Source organism: Elephantulus edwardii, unplaced genomic scaffold (genome assembly GCF_000299155.1).
Source record: "Elephantulus edwardii isolate Elephantulus edwardi_28Jun2011 unplaced genomic scaffold, EleEdw1.0 scaffold00131, whole genome shotgun sequence".
In the NCBI taxonomy this organism is placed as follows: Eukaryota; Metazoa; Chordata; class Mammalia; order Macroscelidea; family Macroscelididae; genus Elephantulus; species Elephantulus edwardii.
In genome coordinates this window covers 8,174,857-8,196,829 of record NW_006399881.1, presented here as the reverse complement: position 1 = coordinate 8,196,829, position 21,973 = coordinate 8,174,857, and the positions used below count along the sequence as shown (strand labels likewise).

The 21,973-nt window shown below is 44.3% G+C and overlaps 2 protein-coding genes across 10 annotated transcripts in view; both read right to left on the bottom strand.

The window, feature by feature from the left end:
- Positions 1-5,301, bottom strand: part of PHKA2 (phosphorylase kinase, alpha 2 (liver)) — a 79,506-nt gene extending 74,205 nt beyond the window's left edge. The window contains exon 1 of the mRNA XM_006893809.1: positions 5,224-5,301. Within this exon, the coding sequence (XP_006893871.1) occupies positions 5,224-5,301 (78 nt within the window). The remainder of the gene's footprint in view (positions 1-5,223) is intronic.
- Positions 5,302-11,155: 5,854 nt separating this feature from the next.
- The window catches only part of GPR64 (G protein-coupled receptor 64), a 79,243-nt gene continuing 68,425 nt past the window's right edge, over positions 11,156-21,973 (bottom strand). For 8 of the 9 annotated variants that reach the window (XM_006893800.1, XM_006893802.1, XM_006893803.1 and 5 more), the window contains 5 exons: positions 21,700-21,799; positions 20,922-21,205; positions 16,735-16,836; positions 14,855-15,007; positions 11,156-11,340 (listed from right to left, as the gene is read on the bottom strand). In XM_006893800.1, coding sequence (XP_006893862.1) covers positions 11,156-11,340; positions 14,855-15,007; positions 16,735-16,836; positions 20,922-21,205; positions 21,700-21,799 — 824 coding nt within the window. The remainder of the gene's footprint in view (positions 11,341-14,854; positions 15,008-16,734; positions 16,837-20,921; positions 21,206-21,699; positions 21,800-21,973) is intronic. The other variant, XM_006893808.1, reaches the window with a different exon arrangement.

Below are 21,973 nucleotides of genomic sequence, written 5' to 3'. Positions count from 1 at the left end.
GATAGGGAATGACAAAAGACAGACTGACAAAGGAGATTAATCAGAACTGGCTTTGACAAGCACTGTGGCAATTGGACAATTAAAACAGACTTTCAAGGGGGGAAAAAAAGAACGAACTGGGGAGGAGGGTAGAGAAAATAGTGCAACAATGAATGAATAAAAACACAAAATCTCTGTAAGTGTTCATTAAAATTAATAAAATTTAATATTTAAAAAAAAGAAGAATTACAACAACCAACCAACATATGATCAATAGGCAATGGCGATGAAGGAGGAAGTGCAGGCTACTCTGAAGGACTTGGCAAAAATACAAGGCCCCAGAAACTAGTGGAATACCAATTGAAATATTTCAATGTGCTCACCAAGTTGTGCCAAAAAACCCAGAGGACAATTACCTGGCCAACTGACTGGAAGAGATCCATATTTATTCCCATTCCAACAAGAGGTGACCTGACCGTGTATGGACATTAATGAACAGTATCACACAAAAGCAAAACTCTGAAGATTATCCAGAAATTATTTGAACAGTACATTGACAGAACTACCAGAAATACAAGCTCGGTTTAGAAGAGGTCGTGGAACTAGAGACATTATTGCCAATGTTAGATGGGTCTTGGCAGGAAGCAAAGAGTACCAGAGGAATGTCTACCTCTGTTTCACTGGCTATGCAAAGGCATTTGACTGGATCACAACAATTTGTGGCTAATCTTGAGGAGAATGGGAACCCCAGAACAACTGAATGTGCTCATGCTAAACATATACTTGGACCAGAAAACAGTCCTCAGAACAGAGGAAGGAAACACTGCGCGGTTCAAAATCAGGAAAAGAGTGCATGAGGGATGTATCCTGTCTCCATACCTTTTCAATCTATATGCAAAACAGATCATTTAGGAGGTTGAGTTTTATTTATTTTTTTTTTTTTTAGTGTACTGTCGAATTGGATCCTAGTGGTACAGGAGATTTCCCGGCCTTCTCCAGTGTAGCATCTGGTGGATTCGAACAGCACACTTTCGGGATTGCAGTGCAGCTTCTTGCCACTAGGCCACTAGAGCTCCCTGAGGTTAAGCTTTATGAGGAGAAATGTGGCATCAGGATTGGAGGAAGACTCATCAACAATCTACATTACACAGAGATGACAACAACAATGCTTGCTGAAACTGAGAAGGACCTGAAGTGCTTGGTTCAGAAGGTCAAGGATTGTAGTCTTCAATATGAATTGAAGTTCAACCACAAGAAGACAAAGATTCTCACCTCTGGGCCAATTGGCAGTACCATGATAGATGGAGAAGAGATTGAAGTTGTTAACAATGACCAGACTTGCTCAGCTCCACAATCAACACTTGGCACCAGAGGTTAGGAAATCAAAAGATGAATTGCATTAGGTAAATCTGCTGTAGGGACTTCTCCAGAGTACTGAGAAGCAACAACATCAGTCTAGAGACTAAGGGGCATCTGATCCAGTGCATGGTCTTAGCAATTACTTGCTATGCATCAGAGAGCTGGACAGTGACTAAAGACAAAAGAATAATCGATGCCTTTCAGTTGTGGTTCTAGAGAAAAGTCTTGAATATACCATGGACTAACAAGAAAACAAATAGGCCTGTCTTGGAGAGGGTGAAACCAAGTTTCTCCTTAGAGGCTACGATTTTGAAGCTCTGTTTCACCTTTTAGCATGTGCACAGGAGCGACCGATGTTTCAAGAAGGACATCATGCTTTGAAGGGTCGAGGGACAGTACAATAGAGGAAGACCCCAGAGAGATGGGTTGATACAGCAACAGAAAGGATTTTTCTCTGGGGAGGATAGGAGGAGAATTGATGCCTTTGAGCTGTGGTGCTGGAGAAGAGTATTAAATATACCATGGACTGCTAAGAAAACAAACAGGTTCACCCTGGAGAGGGTTAAACTGTGCGGCTCCTTGGAGGCAAGGATTCTGAAGCTCCATTTGACATACTTTGGACATGTTTCAAGGCAGGGACAGTCACTGGAGAGGGACACCATCCTTGGGAGGGTGGAGGGACAGCGCAGGAGAGGAAGACTCTGGATGAGATGGATTGATACAGTAACTGGGGCATGGGGGTAGGTGTGTAGGAGTCAATGAGATTAGTTAAGGACAGGACTGGCTTCAGAGCTGTTTACATAGGGTCACTATGAGTCACAGGTGACTTGACAGGCGATAATAACAACTACCACCTTTTTACAGATTTAGTATTTTATCCATACACATATTTTAGATTTCCCATTATTTTGATGTTAAATTCTGTTATCCTTAAAAAGTAACATTAAGTCACTGCCCTGGTATCTTCATTATCTGCTTTATTATAGCAAATTAACCGAAGTTACAGCACACACTGTTTTGATCATTACTTTTCTTTCTGATCCACATTATCTTATCACCTTATAACGCTTTTATAAGCCTTCAGAGTTGTGATTGAAGAAATGTACAGTTACTATTTCTTTTCTGCCCAAACGGATCGAAACATTTCTTTTTAGAAGTCAAAAAAATTGAAGCTATTTCTTAAAGCAGTTATTTATAAAATCAAGGCTGCTCTTAGAAACACAGCCCTTTCATTCCTTGCCTTAAAGACTCACATACTATTTAACTGGAAATATATTTGGCAAATGACTAATGGGAAAATTTCTTTCCTTTCACAGATACAGAAAAAGTAATTAGCTGAGATGTTAGCTGATATGAACACGCTATTACTTCTAACAGAAAGATGATTGTTAGTTTGACATATTGAGCACTGAATGATGCCAAACAAATGAGATGAATGTAAGTTGATCTCCAATTAAAAAGCAAATCAGAAACAGAGTTCAGAGCTTGTAGCAGCTGACACTGAGAAATGCTCCATAAACATCTGCATATGTACAAGAAAAGACAGGGAGCTAGAGTAGAAACTCTAGAAGCTGTTTATGCAGCTCAAACCACCAACAGCGTGTTTAAGGCACCTAAGATCACTGAGAGAAAATGATGGGCCCAAGGTGGGTTAAGGCTCACACTCTGAAAATGAGTTGCTGGGGTGAAATGAGATTGGGAGGGAGATGGGCAGAAACAAACATGCACTTGTAGATGCCTGGGACATTCCAGAAAAACTGTGCTGAGTGCTCTGGTTAACTAAAAAGCTCGACAAGGCAGCCAGGAAGGGAGATAGAGGCCAAGCATGAGGACTCCTCACCAACTTCCCACAAAACAAATACAACCGAATGCCCAAACAACTCCTTCTTTAATCATTAAAATGCTGGGGAGGAAAGTTCAACCCTGAGGAACAGTTCTTTTGCTCAATAGCTGGGCCATTAGCATGGCTCAGGCCATGCAGGAAGTGTTTGGGTCAACAAGGACTTGTTACCTTGGATGCCCTGGAGTCGCTGACTGATGCAAAAAGCCAGCCACTGGATGAGGCCTCTGTGCCTAATGACCTCACAGCATGAAACAGGGAAACAGTATTAGGTTCAAGAACCAGAAAGCAACTAGGAACTGTGTCAATAACTCCCAAAAGAAGTCTCATGAGTTAAGGTGTTCCAGCAAAGACCACAAGGCCTGGGTATATGTGGCCTATCCACTATAGACATGCCAGGTGACATACTTAAGTACTACTTTTAATTTTTTCACAAGAACAAAATGTAGGTGTTATTACTCCCATTTTACAGATGAGGGTGTGGACTTAAGACAGGCTGAGTAAAATTGACACTGTTCAAGGTAGAGCTGGGGGTGCAAGCCAGACTGACACAAGAACCAGGCTTCATTAGTCCTCCTTACAGCCCCTTCCCCCACAGTATGTGAGGAAGGTCTCTCAACTCAGATTTTCAAACACTTTGGAAACATAATTTCAAGGAGGAAGGCAGATGACCTCAGTTTGCCTGTCTGTTCTTTCGGCAGTTCTTAACTTGGGCATGTATCTTCCCAGCCCCTACTTCTGTCCTTCCCTAAAATTCCCAAATACCACAATCTTTCACACATAATCTCAATATCCAAGGAGTTCTGACACGGAAAGTGTTTTCCTAAAGGCAGTAAACTACTGTGGTGGTAAAAATCCCTGAACTCAGTAAGGATCTTCAAGTCTTAACTCAATGGAACGATTCATATTTCATTATAAAAAGAATGTGGTTTAACCTACATTTCACAGCAGTTTATTATAGAGTACAAAAAGCCGTGCTTATTACCTTTCTAAGTTCAAAAGATTTCTTAATTTAAAGCACCTCTGATTCTATGGGTTTCACGCAACCGTATCCCCAAATGCCACCAAGCTGCTTCTTTGTAAACCCAGCGCCATGAAGAGCGCACATAAATGTTAGGAGCCATCAGGTCTGTTCCAACGCATAGCAACCTCATACACAAATAATGAAGCAATGCTTGGTCCTGCATCATCCTTAAAATCACTGCTATGTTTGGGCCTGTTGCTTCAGCCATCGTGTCAGCGCATCTCTTCGTTTTCACTCGCCCTGTACTAAATGGCGGGAACACAGCCAGCTGTTTGGAATTAGCCCTGATTTCGAAGGCCAGGCCTTTAACCACCTTGGAGGGAATCCTATAAATAGTTGCTGTTGATTGAGAACAAGCAAAGTAACCAGCTGTCCTCACTATGAATAAAAATAGTTCCATGGGCTTACACATGATGGGTCCACACATAGCTTCAAGAAAAAACTGTAGCAGGTAGCCCTCAGACAACAAGGACAAAAACTGTAACAGGCCGCCCTTAGACAACAAGGGCAAGTTCCAGGAGCCCTGGAGCTCAGACCACCTGATTGTGTTCTGCACTTGCTACATGTAGCAACTTTAATGGCCTACAGTTTCCCCATCTGTGAAACAGAAACCAGAGAAGGCTCGAAGGCCCTCACAGGTGGGTCCTCTATCAGGCAATTCGGAATAGGGGCGGCAGGAGTCGCCCACACACTCGGGAGTCCCGCGCAAACCTCAGGAGCAGCTTCACGCCCGTCTACTGCCCTGAGTTCTGAGTTTCTGGGCTCTATGCAAACGACACACATCCTCTAGTCCAGAATACACAGGGTTGGCGCCCGAACGTCATATTTTGTACACAGGGCATGTAAGAGTCCCGTCTGTCCCAATTATGAAGCCAAAGAATTCCGAGAAGCGATGCCACATCAGCAGGAGGCCTGTACATAAGATGGGGTGGCCGGGTGTGAAGTAAGGACAGCCTGGGGGACAGGGAGGGGGCGGGGGCCTTAGGGAGCGGAAAGAGTTAAGCTCGAGGTGGTTCCTCACCTGGTAACATAGGATGGTTTGCTGCACGAGGCGCGCGTAGCCGTCCAGGCGGACCCCGGAATTGCTCCTGCTCCGCATCCTCGAAACGGGCCCGGACCCGCGGTGCCCGTCTGCGCTGCCAAGCTCAGCCCTGGTTGCCAGGAACGCACAGCCTCGGGCTGAGGGCCGAGGAGGTAGAGACTTTGGGAAACGCCAGCGAGCACTGAGCGGTGTCAAGCGAACCAACCAGAGTCTCGCCCAGCAGGGAGGGGCGGGGGCGGAGACCAGGACGGCACACTCCCGCACCGGCCAGGCCCAACAAGGTTCCGGCGTGAAACAACGCCCCGCCAAGCCTCTTCTGCCACGGGGAGGTCAGAGGAAGCCCCTGGGAGCGTCTACCATTCCTTCCGGAAAGGGGAATACAGACCGGCCGCCCAGGCAGCACGGCTCCGCACCGACAGTGGCCACCCCTCAGACCCACGCGTTTTCCCGGGCGGCCGTCAATCATCAGGAATAGGCCCGCCCATCACGGCCGCCTGCGCACGGTGGGCCAACCCGCGCAGGGAGCGGAACCGCCGAGCTCAGAAGGAAGTCGGGGAGGTCACGCCCCTTTGCGTCACAATGGCGTCACGTCCCCGCCTCCTTTGCCGAGGGAACCTAAGAAGGACCTGAAAATTAGGTGGGGTACGAGAGTGGGATGGGGGGAAGGAACATTTGCCACCTTAAGCAGCTGTAAAGATGCCTAGGGGCGGGTCTCGGCCCCACCGGAGGGCGGAGAAAGGTGCTGGCCTTGATGACCCACTGGCACTTTTTTTATTATTATTAAATTTTATTAGTTTTAATGAACAATTACAGAGATTTTGGGTTTTCATTCATTCATTGTTGCACTGTTTTCTCTACCCTCCTCCCCAGTTCGTTCATTTTTTCCCCCCTTCAATGTCTGTTTTAATTGTCCAATTGCCACAGTGCTTGTCAAAGCCCGTTCTGATTAATCTCCTTTGTCAGTGTATCCTTTGCCATTCCCTATCACTCCTCCCTGAGAGAGACTTCACCCTGATTCAAAAGGAAAAGGGGACGGCGTATTCTGGGGACCTGGATCATACATAGCCTTGTCCCTGGCTCCTCTCTTCCGCCTTTGCCTTAGAATGAGTAGTGGAGCCCAGCAAGTTTCCAGAATTGTCCCCAGCCACGTGGGCGCCACTCCCAGGACCATTCTGGTGGATGCCAATTACCTGTTGTAGTTCAAATTCCTAGGCCCTGTGTTTATTGCTCAAGATAATGCATTTGATTGGACAGCTGGGTCAAAAAACTATTTGTTCTGGATATATGCTAGCCTCCATGCATATATCCAGAATGCACTTTCTTGTGTCTTTGATTCATTCCCCCCATTAGCCAACTCAGCACTTAACAACCATGGTGCCTGGAACCGTGTTGAGAATGTATGAAGCCCAATTGTTATTGAGCGAATGAAAGTCAGTCTTGCTTAGCTGGATCTATGTTTGGTCCTTAAACATGCTTACGTAAGATATTCCAGAACAAGAGCACTTACACTTCACTGCTTTACTGTAACTCTTGGCTTATAAAGAAACTCATGTTTTGTCCCTCCCATTTGTTATGGCAAATATAGAATCTGCTGTGGAGTAAGGAGTCCCCAAGTGGCTCAGTTAAAGCATTCAACCACTAGCCAAACCAATCCACCCATAGCTGAGCCTTCTCCAAAGACAGGCCTGCTGATCTGCTTCTGAAAGTCATACGGTTCTTGAAAACCCCATGGTGCAGCTCGGTTCTGCTCCCATAGTAGGGTCATTAGAAGTAAGAATGTGCTCAAAGGCAACTCACAACAGCAGTAAATAAAAGTAGATGTTATCATTAAATCTCTTCTAGAACCTTTGCATCTACTCTAGAATTTGCCTATATACTTCTGCATTTTTAAGGCTGAGGTTCTTAGGTGCTTTTTGTTATCACTTTTGTTCAAATGATGTTTCTTCAGGAGTCTTATTGTGCAGGCATGGTGGAAATATCTGATGACCTTTGCTTATGATCTGGCATCTCCAGTCAGCACAGAAGCATCTCTAGTTTCTTGATCTCATTCCTTGTCAATTTTGCAACACCCTCCCTTTTTGGTACACTGTCAGTCTACATCCTCAGACTTTGGCCTATGCTTTAATGAATATTGTCATGCAAGCTATGTATTTCAATATAGCTTGAAATGTCAAAATAAAATATTTAATTGTTTGTTGTGTACTGCAGAATCAGAACCAACTCATAGCTGACCCTCCGGTGGGTGTTCAGAGGCAGTTAACTGTACGGGAGGAGATTGCCCATCCTTCTCCCACGGAGCAGCTGGTGACCTCTAACCATGTGCCTTTGGAATTGCAGTGCTGCTTCTTGCCCCGCGACCAACTATTTACTAGAGCAAACAAAAAAGAAAGTCTGCGTATGATGCAGGCTATGGTCTTCGCAATCACTTGTTATGCATCAGAGAGTTGGACAATGACCAAGGAGGATAGAAGGAGAATTGATGCCTTTGAGCTGTGGTGCTGGAGAAGAGTATTGAGAATACCATGGACTGCTAGGAAAACAAACAGATTTGTCCTGGAAAGGGTTAAACCGGGTGGCTCCGTGGAGGCAAGGATTCTGAGGCTCCGTCTAACTTACTTTGGACATGTAGAGACCGGTCCTTGGAGAGGGACATCATGCTTGGGAGGGTGGAGGGACGGCGCAGGAGAGGAAGGCCCTCTATGAGGTGGATTGATTCAGTGACTGGGATAATTGGGACGGGAGACTGTGATTGGCACAGGACAGAGCGGAGTTTAGGGCTGTTGTACATAGGGTCGCTATGGGTCACAAGCGACTCGACAGCACATAACAACAACAACAATTCTATTTTAGGTTTTGAGCTACTCAGCTAGTTTCAGTGAGTTAGTCCATTTTGGACCAGGACGTTGTGCTATAGAAGACTTATTCTCATGTTTTTTTGTAGCCTCATGTTCCTGGGATACAGAACCTTTATATCTTGTTCCCTTTACCCAAGAAGTCTTTCTCTTGTTATCCAATAGAATTCTGTCTCCAAGTCATTTCTCAAGTACTTCTCAAGAATCATAAAATATGGACAGAATATGTTGTTATTTACATGTGAATCCACTTTTCATCTTCATCTAAAGAAAAAACCTAGCACTAGGCCCTAGAACGCTCTCATACATGACCTATCTGACCCTCACCACTGGGTCTGCTCATCAATGACAAAGGTGCTTCTGCCAAAGCCACACATCACTATCCCTGGTGGACATCAACAAACATTTCTATTGATGGCTGAGATATTTTACTCTAAAGAAAAACAATCCATCTTTTGACTCAAAGGAGAGGTCCAATTCTGAATTGATTCAATGAAAGTTGCCTACTTGCCAACCAGTCCTTTTGGCTCAAAGAGGTCAACAATCCAGGACATTGCACCTCATTTTATGTACACCTCAGCTACTAATCTACAGAAGTTTGGATTTGATGTCCCCCCACTGCCAAGTCTGGAGTCTCACCACCTTATCAATCAATCGATAAATCAACACCTCACAGCAGCTGAAGATCTCTGAAGAGGAGATTGCTCAGAGGGAGGCCTTGCGTGGAGATGAGGCCAGATTTTCGCACATACTAACTCCAACACGCCTATCCCATCTATTCCAACTCCACTGGCTTTACCAGGCTGTCAGTATTTACATGCAGAGATTACCCATCTTTTTCCTTTGGAGCAAGCAACTGGTGGATTCAAACTGCCAGCCTTTATGAGTAATAGACTGGTGTCAAGTCATAACTGACTCATCGCTGACCCTCCAGCAAGTTTTCAGAGGCAGTAAAATCGCATTGGAGGAGAATTCCCATCTTTCTCCCACAGAGCTGGTGGATTTGAACTGTGTACCTTTGGGTTGGCAGCACAATTCCTTACCAGTAAGCCGCCAGAACTCCCTTACATACTAACTCGCTCGCTCCTTTAGAAACCTCAATTCCCTTTGGCCCTTGTCATTTTAAAATCCCATTTGATTCTGAGGAAGTAGGAATGTGGAGGATGGTTCCCGCTAGGGCTCAGAAACTGGTCTTTTGCAGGAAGACAACTTTAACCAGTGTTAAAGTAATAATTTTGAAAGAATAATGGGGACAGTGAGAACATGGACCAGAGTCCGGTCTTTTGCAGCAGACCAGCTTTTGCCCTAATTTCCACTGTGCCAGCCCACTGTTTCCCAAGAGATGTTACTACTGTGTTTGTCCTGAGCATGCCTCCCCTCTTCACTCATGCCACTCTGTACAGGAATCAGACAACGGAGATGAAAGTTAGTCAATGTCAAGTGCTTAACTACAAATTTATTTGGTTGATCATAACAATATTTTTGTGTGTGTCAATTTTAACATTGTTGTTGATTGTAAAGTCTCTGTTGATTTTTTTACATTTTTTAATTGATTTTAAAATTTTTTTGGCTGATTTGAACATATAAATACAATTAAATAAATCTGAGGGGAAAAAAGGGATAGAAAAGGCAAATCAGCACTCACAGAAATGTATTCCATTATTACTATGATTAGCCTGGGATACAACATTCATTTGAAATATGTGCACAGAAAACTTAAGAGAAAGACCTAAAGGGATTTGAAACATTCTTATGAAGGAAAAACCGAAGCAGCACTCAAGAAGCTGTAGATGCAACACCGAGAGGAACCATAGCATTGTGGGAGGAGATACTGTCCTCAGGAGCCGCTTCCCTTTGCCACTCTACACTCCTCCAGACTTGACACATTTGGGGGCGGGAAACAAATAAAAAAAGGCATTCTAGTTCTGGCTAGGCCAAAGTGGAACAGGCTTTAACAATGACCAAAGTACCATGCAGTTATCGTACCTCTAAAGAACAACATGACTGTTTCCCTAATACACATCTCTGTTTAAAAGTATCCTACCACACTCCCCTATTATGAAAGGCTCCAGAGATTTGAGAAGTGGCAGTATATGTGTCTCTTCCAGAGTCACAGTGTTCTCATAAGGTCTCGAGAATATTTCCATCCTGCTCTGTGGGTAAGGTAGCAAGCGAAATATCTTGGTACAGATTCCATACTCTGATAATCAGGGATGAGGTGAGGACTAGGGATTGGGATTGGGTGCCATACGCAATTGCACCGTCTGGACCCTGCACAAGAATGCAGAGACAAGGAGGTGAGTGGGCTAAGATCTGTCCTCACTATTTGCCAAGCTGCCAACCCATGGGTCTTCGTCTGCCCAAGAGGGGAGTCTTGTCCTAACTCTCTCGAAGGCACTCACTAGAAGCTAACTGTGACACTGTCTGCTGACAGGCATCAGTCTAGCCAGCAGCATTATTTCTTTTTTTAAAAAAATTTCAGTGAAGTCTCTGTATTTCACATCCCACATCATCTCCGAATGGAGTTTCAGAATTCACTGAACCAGCAAAGATTTTTTCCATATTGTCACATTAAACAAAACACAACCACAACTCTACAAAAGAATCAAGTTACACAGTAGAAAATAAATATAAAAAAAGATAGAAGTGGGATTTTTTTTGTCATGTACGTCACTAGATCTGAGCTTATATACAACAAGAACATGCATGACTAAACTCACCATGCCGAAGTCAAGGGCTGCTTTATAGGGTGACAGCAGAGATCAATAACCTCTTTAAAATGTGACTGGCAATTATCGAAGTTTTTTTACATGAATCTTATTCTTAGTGTGTTGTTTAAAACTCATCTCTTAAAAGGAAGGATAAGGAACCACACTGCAGAGACTGAGCTCCCTCCACCCCTACTAGTGCCCCTAATTGGTGCCCTCAAAGAGTGAATGCTCCTTCCCAAGTTGCTGACTATAAAATCAGTTGGGTTTTGTACATCTCACATTGCGTAAAAGGTAAAAATGGACATTTTCACACTGTCAAGAATCATGCTTTGATTTTAGAAAAAGGAATCACATTTGCTCAATAAAGTTTAAGCTGCCCCGCTTTGAAGTCCTCCGGAGTGCGATCCGGTATTTCGCATGGCACTGGTCTTCTTTCTCATTAAACACATGCTGATTTCCAGAGAAATCGTGAAGGCACACATCTCCATTCTGAACACTGAAAGAAACACCATTTTTCTCTGTAGAGGCATTCCCTGCAAAACGAGCAACGAGGTAGGTCAGTGCCATCAGAGCAACGAGGTAGGTCAGTGCCATCAAGTAGCCACAGAAACCAAAACTCTTTCTTCTTAAATATGCATGCATTAAAAACATGCCTGATTTAAAAATAAATAAATACATTGTTGTTGTGTGCTGGCAGAGTCAGGACCAACCAAGAGCTGACCCTTCCACAGGTTTTCAGAGGCAGTAAATCCCAACCCTAATCACTTCGTCTCCTGCAGAGCAGCTGGAAGATTCGAACTGTGTGCCTTTGAGATTACAGCACAGCTCCTTAATACTAGACCACCAGAGCTCAAAAAAATAACTGATATTTTGATGGGTGGGGGGGTGGGGTGAAGGAAATGGGAAGGATCTTGTGGGAAAAACAAGGCACTCGAACTTTGTAAATAAATTAGTATAAAATAAAAAAATTAAAACACAAACATATCTGTAATACAGTGTCAGATTTTATTTACATTTTGTTCCATCACTGATTGTTCTTGAAGTTAAGTGAAACAAATTGGAAATAGAAATCAGTTGGCTCTGGCACCTTTTGTTTGATTTTATGAAATGGGCAATATATTTAAGAAAGCAGTCTAGTTTCTTTTTAAAGTCCCGTTTGGTAATTCTGGTTGGCATTGACTTCAAGTGTGTTACATAACCTAACATAATAGTTTAGTCTTCACAAAAGGTTAAGATTAACAGAGGTTCCCAAGGGTCTTGGGGTTCCCATAAGCACCCTTACAAGGTTCTTGGCTCTCTATGATCCCTAGAAAATTAAATAGAACTAGAGAAACCCAGAGAAATCAACCAATGTTCAAGGCAAGAAGAAATAATCTCTCTTCTACACCAACCCGCATCCCCTAACTCAGAATCTCAATCAATGACAAATTCCCCAAAGAGAACTCCCAGCCCCAAGAAAAGAGGAGGCCGGGGCAGAATTGGGCCTCCTGGGACATCTGTGGCTTGGAGCTTTGCCTCCATCACTACAAACAGGCCCTGAAGTACGGAGGGGGGGGGGTGTGGGTTGTATAGCTGCAGTGAACTTCTGAACGCCTGCTGTCATGCTTCTGACCATCAGACCATCGGGAAATAAGGAAGGAAGCGGAATAAAGCAGCCCGTTTGTTAGTTCATGACACGATGCTGACGCTGAGGATAGTGCTAAGCATGCAGTAAGCATTAGCCCACTTCTAACTCTATGGAGGGGGCCCTACTATTGTCCCCATTTCACCGACAACCAATCTGAGGTTTCAGAAGTTAAGTGCTTTGCCCAAAGTTCCACTGAGAAAAGTGACAGCATCAACATGACACAGCTGAAATAGGACCTATGATTCTCTGAGGCAGATGCCCTCTTTGGTCATTGTGGCTTCAGGATACTGGTATAGAATTTCACCTGGTACCCTAAACTGTTTAACTTTCAGCTTTATTTCCTGGAAATTACTAAGTTGTGTGGGTGAGCGATCTCACCATCCTATTCCACCCCTCATCCATCCCTATGGGGGTCAAGGAGTCAGGGATGCCTACTTGACACACATATTAAATATCTGGACCATTTTGGTAGTCTTAAAACACATTCCCATGCTCAATGCCAGGCATCAAAAATTGCTGCGAAATAAGTCACGTCAAACAATCATGTCAAAATGTACTGCCTCTATCAGGCTGTATCCACAGAAGGGTGACAACACACTGAGGCCAGACAGGGACGTGAGTTTCAACTCTTTCAAGAACCTGGAGACAGATTTGGTTAATGGATTATAGGGAGGCTCCCTGCTATGCTGTGAGTCTCCGGTTCTTGGTGACCCACATGCCCCTCTGATTCTTCTATTGGGAGCTTGCTTTCTCAGGTCAGCTTCTTAACTAGTAGACTGGATTCCCTCCACCTCTGCTCTGCTCACCGAAATTTAGCCATTCCTGATAGAAGCTTTTGCAGAGCACAGAATTCTCCCTTTGGGACCTACAGTAAAAAGAGCAGGTCATGTGACAGTTGCGTATCAGCTTTAGAACAGTGGTTCTCAGCTGGGGCAATTTCACTTCCTGGGGGTATCTGGCCGTGTCTGGAGACATTTTTGGTTGTTATAATTGGGGTGGAGCTCCCCAATTAAAACAAGCTTGGAAGCAGGAGTGGCATCCACTTCTGAAATAGCTTGCCTCCAGAAACTCTATGAACTTGGAGAAACGATGAAAGTTATACAACAGTGTTCATTCAGGTTTTTCATTCACAGGGTTGCTATGCGTCATCTACAACCTGACGGCACTTAACAACAACAACTGGAGGAGCTGGCAGGGATATGATTGGCATCTACTAGGTAGAGGCTCGGGGTAATTATCAACATCAAATGCCTAGAGTGTTGAGGCTGAGAAAGCCTGCTTCAGTGGCATCCTATTATTATATTTGACAGAAAGGCCCGGTGGCATAGTGCCGATGTGCTGGGCTGCTAACCAAAAGGTCAGTGCTTTGAATCTACCAGTTGCTGCTCTGGGGATAGATGAGGCAGTCTGCTTTCATAAAGCTTACAGCCTTGGAAACCTAATGGAGAGTTGCCGTTAAGTCAAAATCAACTTGTGGATTTGCTTTCTGTGGTATTATATTTCAGAAGTCTATACAACTTGGCAAGACCGCCCATCACTGGGCAGCTGGACAACTACTGGGAGATGTATAAACCTGCATTTGAATTAGTCATAAAAAGAGCAACTATCACAAAACAGCGAATAAAAGTGAACAGGATCATATCCCCCAGAGGAGGAGAAAGTATTCTGGCAGAATGAAAACCTCGGTGAAAAGCAAAAAAAAAAAAAAGAAAAGAAAAGATCTATTAAGAAGCAAGAAAGGGTAAAGGTAGATAATCGAAAGTTCTCATGAGTAAAAATCAGCCTAGTTTGAGGAAGGGAAAAATAATGACAGTTTCTGCTAGAACTGTCAGAATCAGAGCAAAGAAGGATCAGCAGTCATTTATTTACATCAGGGTGAACAATATGACCACCAACATAGATCACAGGCCATCTAGTGGTATCTGTTATGTTCATGGGAATGTGCGCATGGTCCCCAAGTGGAAAGATTAAGGGAAAGAATTAACAAACATGACAGGTGACAAGAAAGACGTCAAAGTATACAACAAATATACAAATTGCTATCATTTCATTGGCTGTGTTAGGTACTCTTCTCCCAGGAACAGTGCCAGAGCAGAAGCCTTCGAGCAAGATTTCAATTAGGATCAGCAGCATTAAACTTTTAGATCATCACATCCCATTGTGAGAGAAGGCATCTTTTCAAAAACAAGCAAGCAAACAAACCAAAACAAATATACACAAGCTGTTGTGGTATATGCCCTGAAACAAACTCACTGATTTGGATGAATATACTTTGCCTTTTAGGAGGGAAACACTTTTTTTTCCCCCTCCATCATCTTCCACTTGTTTCACGCTGCTTAGCAAGGATGCCATTCAAGGAGAAAACGGCTTTTACGACAACACACACTAGCTTGAGAAAGACTGTATTGAGACATACGTACCATTCCCATCTACGTGCACTGAGCAACCGTTACTCACTAGCAGTGAGGTGGAGTTAGTGGAGTTACTGTTTGACTGTAAGGAATTTGAAGAGCTGGACACTCCTTGGGTTACAGTCTGCTTCTTTAAACCATTAGTAGCAGTTTTACTCCAGTCTACAGCAGAATAAGCATTACAGAAAAACAGGGCAGTTGAAGCTTAAATGCAAGAGCCAGACGTGTGTAACAAGTTCTAACAACCTACTACCTCGCTCGCTTTGAGATCTCACAGAGCAGTCATGCATTCTATAGGCTGGGCTGAGCAACTTGTACTTTAATAAGGTGGTAAGTTTGTCCTAAAGCTGACTGCCTGATTACAAGCTACCTATGTTCTCCTGGAACTAATTTGATTGCATCTATAAAGATTCCTAAGGAGCCCTGTTGGCATAGTGCATTTGTGCTATGTATTGGAATGCTAACTGAAACGTTGGCAGTTCAAATCCACCAGCTGCCCCCCGAGGTCTCCTTCAATGGCATTATCTTCTTGTACGGGGTTTACAGCTTTGGAAACCCAATGGAGGGTCACCATGAGTTGACACAGACTAGAGGGCAATGAGTTTGAATTCTGGCATAAAATCTCATTGACTTTGCCAGTAATTCAGAAGTGCTGGCTGTCTTGCCCAGAACACAAATCACCGAGGGTTCTTAAATCCACGGAAATGACTGGACTTGCTCTTTTCTGCGTGCAGACTTCCAAGTTCCCCCTCAGACACTAACAGGTGGTATCCATGGCTGGTACTAATGGAAAACAGGACCTGAGGGACACAAACGGTTATCATGGTTGGTTGCTAGCTGAAAGGTTGGAGGTTGAAGCCCACATAGAAGTACCCTAGAAGAAAGGCCTGGCTATCTACATTTAAAAAAAAATCCACCCTTGAAAGCCCTATGGAGCATATTCTACTGTAAGACATGGGGGGCCATTATGTATCAGAATTGATTCAATGGCAGCTGACTTTTGACTGGTGCAAAGGGAACTTAAGCTTCTCAAACATGACTTCATTTCCCCTATTTTCTTCAAAATGAGCTGCTTATTACAATAGGACATAGATGAAAAGAATTTCAAAATGATATTTTCAAAATAATTTCAAAATATATGCTAAGTAACCAAAACGTATATACAAAGCCCCGCCCATCAATAAACTGACAACCAAGGACATGTGCCTGTGGAGAAAAGGCAGAGTCCAGTCTTAAAGTCAGGAAGGGAAGTGTGCAAAATGGCAGCACCGGACGAATGCAGAAAGCAAGTCCTCAAAAGGAAAGACAGTCTAGAAATGTCACTGTGGTTTCACCGAGCAGCAACCAGCCCACCCACTGTACGGCTCCCAAAATTCCCAGCAGGGGATGACGAACTCTTTAGTGACCTATTGTGTGTTTTTTTTATATATTTATCTTTTTCTTTTTTAAAATTAATTTTAATGAAAGTTTACAGAGACTTAGGGTTTCCATTCATTCATTGTTGCACTTTTCTCCCTGCCCACCCCCTCCCCTCAGTTCACTCTTCTCCTTGAAAAGTAAAAGAAAAAATCTTTCATTGTTATACAATCCTTCCCCCCAAGTCCACTCCACTAGGCAGCCTTCCTTCTGGACTCCTGTCATGACAATAATACCTAATCATATATCCCTTTTAAACAGTTCTCTCCGTCATCTGTTTCAATGCAGTATACATCATTTCCCGTCCTGGGTTATTTTTAATTCATGGTCAGAACCAATCTTTCCTGTTGAGCAGGCGCCGTCCCCAGATTTCTGGATTGGGAGGCCCTTGGGCAAAGACTGGTGGGCTTCTTACCTCACACAAGTTTTAGCTCAAGATTTAAGGGAAGGGGCGAAGGAAAGTAAATGTTTACCAGAATTTTCAGCCAGCCGAAACTTTCCACAACAGAGATACCGCCGCCATTGCTTCCTGACATTCTCTTTTGCTACACAGTAAAAGATGAATATGAAAAATCCTGGGGAGGGGAGGAAGCAAAAACAGAAACACAACTCAGTGAGTTCCAAACTCTTACTTTCCACACAAGAAATTGTTTGGCAGCCCAGATTCACTGGGACCCCAAGTGTATCAGAGTAGAACTGTGCTCTGTGGCTTTCCAAAAATTGACTTTTCAAAAGCAGATTGCCAGGCCTTTCTTCCAAGGCATCTCGGAGGAGACTTGAACTTTCAACCTTTCAGCTAACAGCTGAGTGTACTGGTTAATCTTTTGTACCATCCAGAGACTCCTGCTAACTGAATAAAAGTTTCAGGAAAGCTTACTCTGGAAAGGCACTCTAGGGAGACTCTGCCTATAAGACAGAGTACTTAGAAAAGGATCAATTTCACGTTTCCAGAATGAAACTCACTGGCTCCCTTCTTACGACCTCGTCCTTCTCCAACCTGAGGGTACACACCATGCATCCACTCAGGAGCCCAAGAGCCCAGGGCAGGCCTAACTTACTCCCATTCCATCTGGGCTTTTGCCAATAAATTTGTATTGAAATGGATGTGACTCACGGTGACCTTCCAGACAACACAATGAACCGCCGCCCAGACCTGCACCATCGGTTGTCCAATGATCCCCAGTGCCATAAAGCACTTAAATACTCAGCTGCTAACTGAAACGGTGGTGGCTCAAAACCCACAAAGTGGTTGTGCAGGAGAAAGGCTGTGTCACCTACTTGGGGAATAGTTACAGCCAAGACGACTCCACGAAGTGGCTCTACTCTGTCACTACGAGTTGAAATCAACTCAATGCACCTAACAGCAACCTATCTCAGTCCAGTGTTGTGACATGTGTGTCATTTCATCTTTTTTGTGTGTGTGTCATTTCATCTTGTTGAAAGTTTTCCTCAAAGCCTTACAAATTAGGCGATTGTCGCTGCGGACCCACCCACAGCTGACCCTTGAGCGGGTATTCAGAGGCACTAAACTGCACAGAATAAGACTGCCCATCTTTCTCCTGTGCAGCAGCTGGGGGATTGGAACTGTGTGCCTTCAGGCTGGCAGTGCAGCTCCTCACCCCTAAAGCTGCTCCCTTTTTCTAGGTGAAACAATAAATTCCTTTTCTGTATTCATATGCGGATGAGAAGATGGTTTGGGGCAAGACAGAACAATAGACTGGATGGAAATGAAAAAAAGGGAAAGCTTGGCCTATTAAATCTTTCCAGTAGATATGCTGCTGTCCCCCATTCTGTCCTCCGGCGGGGGGGTGGGGGCTACAGGCAATCAGGTATGTGGTTTTCATGCTTCTAATTAATGTGACCATGAGCATACTCACTGTCCTTTTAAAATGTACTGCTTTTAGCACACTATTGTTGGCACAGGGACCTAGCTCCATCTCAGAAGAGACTGCCAATCTGCTCCCACGGAGGTCACCAAGCCCACTGCCGTTGCCTCAGTGCTAACCGTCTATTGAGACTGCCCATCTTCCTTCTGTGGGACAGCTGGTGTACTCTAACTGCCCGCCCTTCTGTTCCCAGCCTGATTCACTACGCACTGCGCCACCAGGGCTCCTTCTTGTCAAAATCCCAGTCCTGGAAACCCTATGAGGCAGCTCGCCTTCATCCTACAGCATCACAATGAGTGGGAATCGACTCAGTAGTACAATAACATTGTGGATACATTAAGCCTTTCTAAAAAATATTTCCTCCTGTTCCTGTTTTTGCTTTAATTCTACGGGATGGTGCTACTACAAGCACACCACCTGACCTCCTCCAAACAAAAGCAGGACTGGTGGCCCAATTATGCATCTGAATTTCATCTCCCGTTGCGCTTGCCTTGAAAACCAGTGAAAGGATCTATTACATGAATAGCAAGAGAAAGAGAAGATGGGGGGGGGAAGGGCAGAGAGCACAATTAAGAGGCACCTCCACAGAAGAAGTGAATGAAAATGAAGCCAAGGGACAGTAAATTATTGCGGTTATAATGTAAGCCTATTAGCCTGCTCAGCTTTTAAGGCCAAAGTGCGGCCATTAAAATGTGATCACAGCTGGCAAGTCTTTGATAGCATTGTCCTAAAACGGTTAGAAAAGGGCTTTTCTCCAAAATACAGCTATGCTGGCTCTGCAGCTGGGTTTCATTAACGACGGGGCCTCTCCAATGTGTAACGAGCAATCAAGGGACAGAGACCTGACCTCAGCAACCTCTCACAATTAACTACACTAAGGCCACAGGCTGCTGCCCCCCTCCCAGTGATCGCTTTGGGTTCTGGTGGCAGCTTGCGTGCTGCTGATGTGGAAACTACATCACTGGTGCTTTAAACAGCAGCAGGGTCACCCAAGATGGACAGGCTTCAGCAGAAGCTCCAGACTAAAGCAGAGTAGGAAGAAAGGCCTGGCAATCAACTTCCAAAGTCCCAATGACTCACCATAGACTAGTGTCCAATACAGTGCTGAGAGGAACCTGGGTTGGAAGACACTTAAAATACACACCAGCTACAACAATGGACTTGGGCATCCCAATTGATGATGATGGTAACTCCGTGAACAAGCATCTTCTCACTCTATTGCACATGGAGATGCCTGGGCTAACTCGATGGCAGGTCACAACAACAACAATAACAACAACAGCTGCTGTCATTTGAGTGTTGAAACCCATCACAGACTTAGGAAGTCAGAGGGCTAGCTCTACTAGGGGCATTATTGGCACATGCACTTTCTCATAGGGAACTCTGGCAGCCTAGAGAGTGGTAAGAAGCTGCACAGGAATCCCAAAGGCACACGTTTCTAATTCACTGGCTGCTCTGTGGGAGAAGGATGGGCAGTCTCCTCCTTTGTGATTTACAACCTCTGAAAACCCGCTGGAAGCTCAGCTACAGGTCGATGACTCGATGGCACACACCACCACCACCACCACTTTCCCACATGCAAGCATATCTCATTTTTATTTTTTTACACTTTATCATGCTTCATAGATATTGCTTTTTTGTATGTGGTATTTATTGTTGTGGGTTTTGTGTTTTGTTTTGTTTTTTTTTTACCCAATTGAAAGTTTGTGGCAACTGTGCATCGAGCAAGTCTCTTAGCACCATTTTTCCAATAGTGGGTGCTCACTCCATGGCTCTGTGGCACAGGCAAGCCATTCTCCCAAGAATTCAACTTCCCACCACACTGTTTCACAGTTCAGTCTATAGAACAATGTAGGATTTATGTGTACTGGGAAACCCAGAAAGGCATACGACTCACTTTACTCTGATATAAGTTTTATTTATGGTGGGCTGGGATGGCAGCCGCAATATCTTTAAGTTATAGTGGCTCATGTGAAACATTTTCAAAAAAAAAAAAAAAACCCGAAACAAAACCACACAACACATCTATCTGAAAGCAAGGCATGAGTAGAGTAAGTGAAGAAAAAAAGAATTCGTTTTCTCAGAAAGGCCTTGGCAGGTTCCCATCACTTTGCGCTCAGAGCTGAGAGACTGTAGAGTAAGAAGACAAAAGCACTACTGTTTAAATGACTGAATGCCCTTCCGGGACTGCAGTGCCGCTTCTGAGCATGAGGCACCAGGGCACCCGCCCTTCTTCCGAAAGACAGTTCTGCTTGCAAAGAGTGCGGACACATGGTTCGAATCCTGCAGCTGCTCTGTGGGAGACAGACAGGCAATATTCTCCCATGTGATTTAACTGCCTCTGAAAACCTGCTGGAGGGTGAGCTAGGAGGAGTCAGTTCCATCTCAATGGCACACACCACCACCACCAACAACAACTTCTTCCAAAGATCTCAACACACCCTTTTTTTAAGACTGGACCCTTTCCAATGAATATACATGGAGTTACTGAATAAGCTACTTCGCAGGTACTCTAAATTGCAGGAGTGATATATTCCTTTCTAAGAAGCCCTGGTGGTGCAATGGTTACATGCTTGGCTGCTAACCAAACGATTGGTGGTTTGAACCCACCCAGGGGCTCAGTGGGCTCCCATAAAACTCCCAGTGCAGAAAAGCCTATGGAAGGCTTGAAGTCTGCCACTTGAGGTCATCAGGAATCAGAATCAATTGACACCATATATTCTGTCATACTTGACTGGGATCCTTCAGCTCATATTGAATGCTGCGGAGCTCACCTTGTAAGGTATTAAAGATGGCAAAGAGATATGTGAACGTGAGATTGACTGGTCCCCAGGCAAAAAAGGCAAAGCCCCAGGTAATGCCCAGCAAAAATGTAAGGCCGGCGACGCTCCTGAGGTCTTGAATGCTGGTCTTCCGTTGGGCCCCCAGTTGCTTCTTCTTTTTAATTCGACACAGCTGGACGAGGACCACAATGAACATGCTGACGTTCAGCAAAAATACCACACAGAAATAGCCCACGACCGTGATATAGAATGCGGCGTTGTTGTTGATCCAGCAACTAGAATGGGAGAGGGGACGGGGCAGAAAAAGCGAAGCAGAGTGCTGAAATACAGTAAGGCGGGGATACAATGAAGTGACAACCGAAATACTGTCTAAAAAAGAGAGGATGAAACGATTATTCTCCACAACCACTTATAGGAAGGGGGGAAAACATCTAGGAAAATTTATTCTGCAATAGCTGGTGACTGAAAGAATTTAAATAATGCCTTTGTAAAAATATTCAGGATTTTACTCCTGTAAATCCGAGTACCTCTATTCCCTGTTGTCTTTATTAATATAATCAAACTGGCATCTCAATTTTACTACAGGCTTATTAAATCAGCTTCAAGATACTTCTTAATTCCCTTTTTTAAAGAATATTTAAGTAGTAGCATGGCATTTCCAACTAGCTTATCTCATTATGTTTGACTGCAAGGCAGGTCTAAATGGTGACTAGCGCCTGAGTTGGTACGCTGGCTGGCTCCTCCATGTCCGTGAAGGTTCTATACTCACAAGTCATCAGGCGAGCCGTTGGGGAACTTCCCGTAGGATCCAAGCCCATAGTTGTCTGGGGATATGATCAGGACAATAGCCACAACCACAGCGGGAAGTCCTAGAAGACAGGAAAGATCAGTCACAAGCAGTTCTAATAACTAAATGTCAAGCTTTTGTTGTTCTGTACCATAGAGCAGGAACCGACTCCTAGCTGACCCTGCGGTGGGTTTTCAGAGGCCCATCTTGCTCCTGAGGTGGATTCAGACCGTGTACCCTTAGATTGGCAGTGCAA